This window comes from Rhipicephalus sanguineus, chromosome 8, assembly GCF_013339695.2.
Source record: "Rhipicephalus sanguineus isolate Rsan-2018 chromosome 8, BIME_Rsan_1.4, whole genome shotgun sequence".
Lineage (NCBI taxonomy): Eukaryota > Metazoa > Arthropoda > Arachnida > Ixodida > Ixodidae > Rhipicephalus > Rhipicephalus sanguineus.
The window spans coordinates 29096215-29099819 of record NC_051183.1 but is presented as its reverse complement, the minus strand read 5'-3'; the positions used below and the strand labels follow the sequence as shown (position 1 = coordinate 29099819).

At 54.3% G+C, this 3605-nt stretch overlaps 1 protein-coding gene across 1 annotated transcript; it reads left to right on the top strand.

The window, feature by feature from the left end:
• Positions 1 to 830: 830 nt before the first annotated feature.
• On the top strand, positions 831 to 2746 carry LOC125759640 (uncharacterized). The gene has a single exon (XM_049418658.1). It carries the CDS (start codon positions 834 to 836, stop codon positions 2694 to 2696), a length of 1863 nt encoding a protein of 620 aa, XP_049274615.1. The 5' UTR covers positions 831 to 833; the 3' UTR covers positions 2697 to 2746.
• The last annotated feature ends 859 nt before the right edge of the window (positions 2747 to 3605 follow it).

Genomic DNA, 3605 nt, shown 5'->3' with positions numbered 1-3605 from the left:
ACGAAGAGATCCCCGCAATTGACACTCACCTCCTGCACTTGTGGGAGGCGCGCCGAAGCTTAACAAAACGTTGGAAAAAACAGAGGACTAATCGCAAGTTACGTACCCGCATAGCCCAACTCACGGAGCAGGCTGCAGCGTATGCTGCTCAGCTCTCCGATTCAAATTGGATAGCCCGCTGCGACGCCGCAGCTCGTCAGATGAGCTCGAAGGGGACATGGCGTCTCTTTCGCAGTCTGATAGATCCCTCTCAAACGAGAGGGGAGACGCAAAAGCAACTCCGGCGAGCTCTGCATGGGTACCAAGGCACGTCGGCACAGCTTGCGGATGCTCTGTGCGATAGATATCTCTGTCGCACGGAGGACCCGACTGGGCCGGCGTACACGTACTCTGGTAAGCCTAACCACCAACTCGATGCCCATTTTCAGTTGCATGACCTTAAAGCTGCCTTAGCTAAAATGCGCCGAGGTACGGCTCCAGGGAGGGACCGCATAACGGTGAAACTGTTGGCAAACCTCCCTGACACAGCCTACCTCCATTTATTAGAATATATTAACCAGATCTGGGACGGACGTCCGCTACCTCCCGAATGGAAGACATCACTTGTGACTTTTATCCACAAAGCAGGCAAGGCCGTGAATACGGATAATCTGAGGCCCATATCACTGACCTCGTGCACGGGCAAGCTTATGGAGACGATGGTACGGGATCGCCTCTCTCCATATCTGGAGGGCAAGGGCTTGTTTGCAGACACCATGTTTGGGTTTCGCCCACACATGTCTGCACAGGACGTCCTTCTCCAGCTGCACAGGGCCATCATACGACCCACAACTATGCAACACAATGACAAAGCCATCCTCGCCCTTGATCTGAAGGGGGCTTTCGACAATGTTAAACACGGTAGCATCCTGGCTAACTTGAGTTCCACCGATTGCGGGGCTAGGACCTTTGCATACATCAGCGATTTCCTCTCTAAGCGCCAGGCTCTTCTTCGGATCGAGGACGAGGAATATGGCCCGTACATTATGGGAACACGGGGTACCCCTCAGGGAGCTGTGTTATCACCGCTCCTGTTCAACATTGCTATGATGCGCCTCCCAAATGAATTGGCCCGGGTGGAAGGCATTCAACACGCAGTATATGCCGATGACATTACAATCTGGACCACCGAAGGGAGCATTGGCGAAATGCAGGAACGCCTTCAGCGGGCCGCATCCATAGTCGAGGCGTATGCCAACGATTGTGGACTCCAGTGTGCTCCAACCAAATCAGAGCTCCTGCATGTTAGAGCGAAACCAAGAGATAAATCAGCCATACACGTCTCTCTGTCCGGGGTTCCCATCAGAGAGGTGGGGGAGCTTCGGATTCTGGGCCTGTTCATTCACCACAGACTCAGACCGGACTCCACTATTGCGAAACTTCGGAGAGTAGGCGAACAGGTAGGGCGCATGATCCACCGCGTTTCCAACAAGCGGGGCGGTCTGCGGGGCAGGGACGCGCTTCGGCTCGCCCATGCCTTCGTGACTAGCCGGATACTCTATGCCGTCCCATACCTTCGCACTAACAAGCACGAAGACGAAAGAATAGATGCCATCATCCGTAAGGCGACTAAGCGAGCTCTGGATCTCCCTGTGGCCACCTCCAATGCCAAACTCAGAGCGTTAGGTGTGCTCAACTCCTACCAGGAGTTGCGGGAGGCCCACCTTGTGAATCAATATACTCGGCTCATGCAGACGGCCCCCGGGCGCCGCCTGCTAAAACGATTACAGATCCAACACGTTTGCCCTGCAGAGGAGGCGGAGCGTATTCCGGAACTGTGGCGCCATATGCTCTCGGTCTCTCCGCTCCCCAGTAACATGGATATGCACACGCACGAAAGCAGACGACAAGCGCGGGCTCGGACGCTTGAAAGACAACACGGCTCCCGACCTGGTGTATTCTACGTGGACATAGCAGGGCCTTCGCCCAAGGGATTTTACACGGCCTCTGTAATTCACCAGGAAAAACACGTCAATGGGCTCTCCTTCCGAGCACAAAATTCAGAGCGAGCTGAGGAAGTAGCGATAGCGCTTGCTGCCGCGGATCCCAATTCGAAAGTAATCATCACGGACTCCCGTAAGGCATGTGCTCACTACTTGGCAGGAGAGATATCCCCCTTAGCCGGCCAAATTCTAAAACGGGCTGCCATTGATCCGACCCCAAAACGAATTATATGGGCTCCAGGCCATCAGGGCTTACGAGGTAATGAGGCCGCTGACGCGGCCGCCCGAGCGCTTACCCACCGGGCTCCTCACCCTGGCTCTTATGACTCGGAGGCCAATACGCCGCTGCTGCGGTTCAAAGAAATTCTCGCGTATTATCGCGACACTCACCGCCTTTTCCCGGCTCCTGCAAAGGGGCTGAGTAAGGCGGATGAGCGAACTCTCAGGCGCCTGCAGACAGGTACTCTACTCTGTCCTGCAATATTAAAACACTATGATCCGAACACGGATGGGCGGTGCCCACACTGTGGGGAGACCTGTGATATCTTCCACATGGTGTGGGCATGTACTAAAAATCCCCACCTGCCCCCTTCCCCTACCCCTTCACGAGAGGCATGGGAGACTGCCCTCCTCAACTGCTCCTCACTGGAGTCGCAACGGGCTCTGGTGCGACGGGCGCGAGACGGGGCCTCGTCATGCGGTGTCCCGGACTAGGGACGCCGACCATGTAGCGGGGTCATGCTTTGGCCCCCAAACTCTCTTTCTTTTTTCTTTTATAATAAATGTTTTTCATCATCATCCGCGACTAGCACCTGCAACGCGTTACGCGTCCGTCCCATTCGGCGCCTTTTCAATAGAAGATGAATTTTGTCAATGCCTTAACACACCGCGAGGTGGCGACCTTCGCCCAAGCGTCGTAAAAGCGTCTGCCTCGCTCATAGCATCAAGCTAATACAAACCAAAAAATTGGCCGCGTATCTGCGTGCTTCGCTGCAAATGTCGTGTAAAGACGATAGAAGAGGCGCTGTGTGAGATATGGACGCCATCTGGCAATACGTCGGGGAACATGAGTGCTGTGTTGCGTGCTGGTAGTCCCGGCGCAGCAACAGGCGAAGACCGGCGGTGACCAACGCGACCGGCGGGGACGCCAGCCAGACCGAAAACGCGGTTTGGCGCGAAGCGCTGAAGCAGAGAAACGTCCGCACTCAACGAGTACTCTCCACACACTCTTTTATTTACACGTCGCCTGGGTAAAACAGGAACGCCAGAGCGGCGCCCACCATAGAGTTTCCTAAAATTAACTAGAGGGGACTCTGGCGCTGCGATCGTTCAGCTACCATGGGAATGATGGGTAGTACACAAATTTGCCTAGTCTTCGTGCTTGCGGCTTCAAACGTACTTGTGGCTTTGTTTATTGCTATGTTTTAGTTTTCTTTCGGATAAAAGAATGGATCGTTGTGAACTTCGTGACCAGATTTGAAGCGCTGAGCCTAAAGAAGTTAAAGTGGCGAAGTGAAACTGCTGACTTTTGCTGAACTTCGTTTTGCGACAAAGCGGATGCAGCCGACGCGGAGCCAAACGGAGCCGAAAGTACGAAGTTTAGGCAAATTTGTGTACTACCCA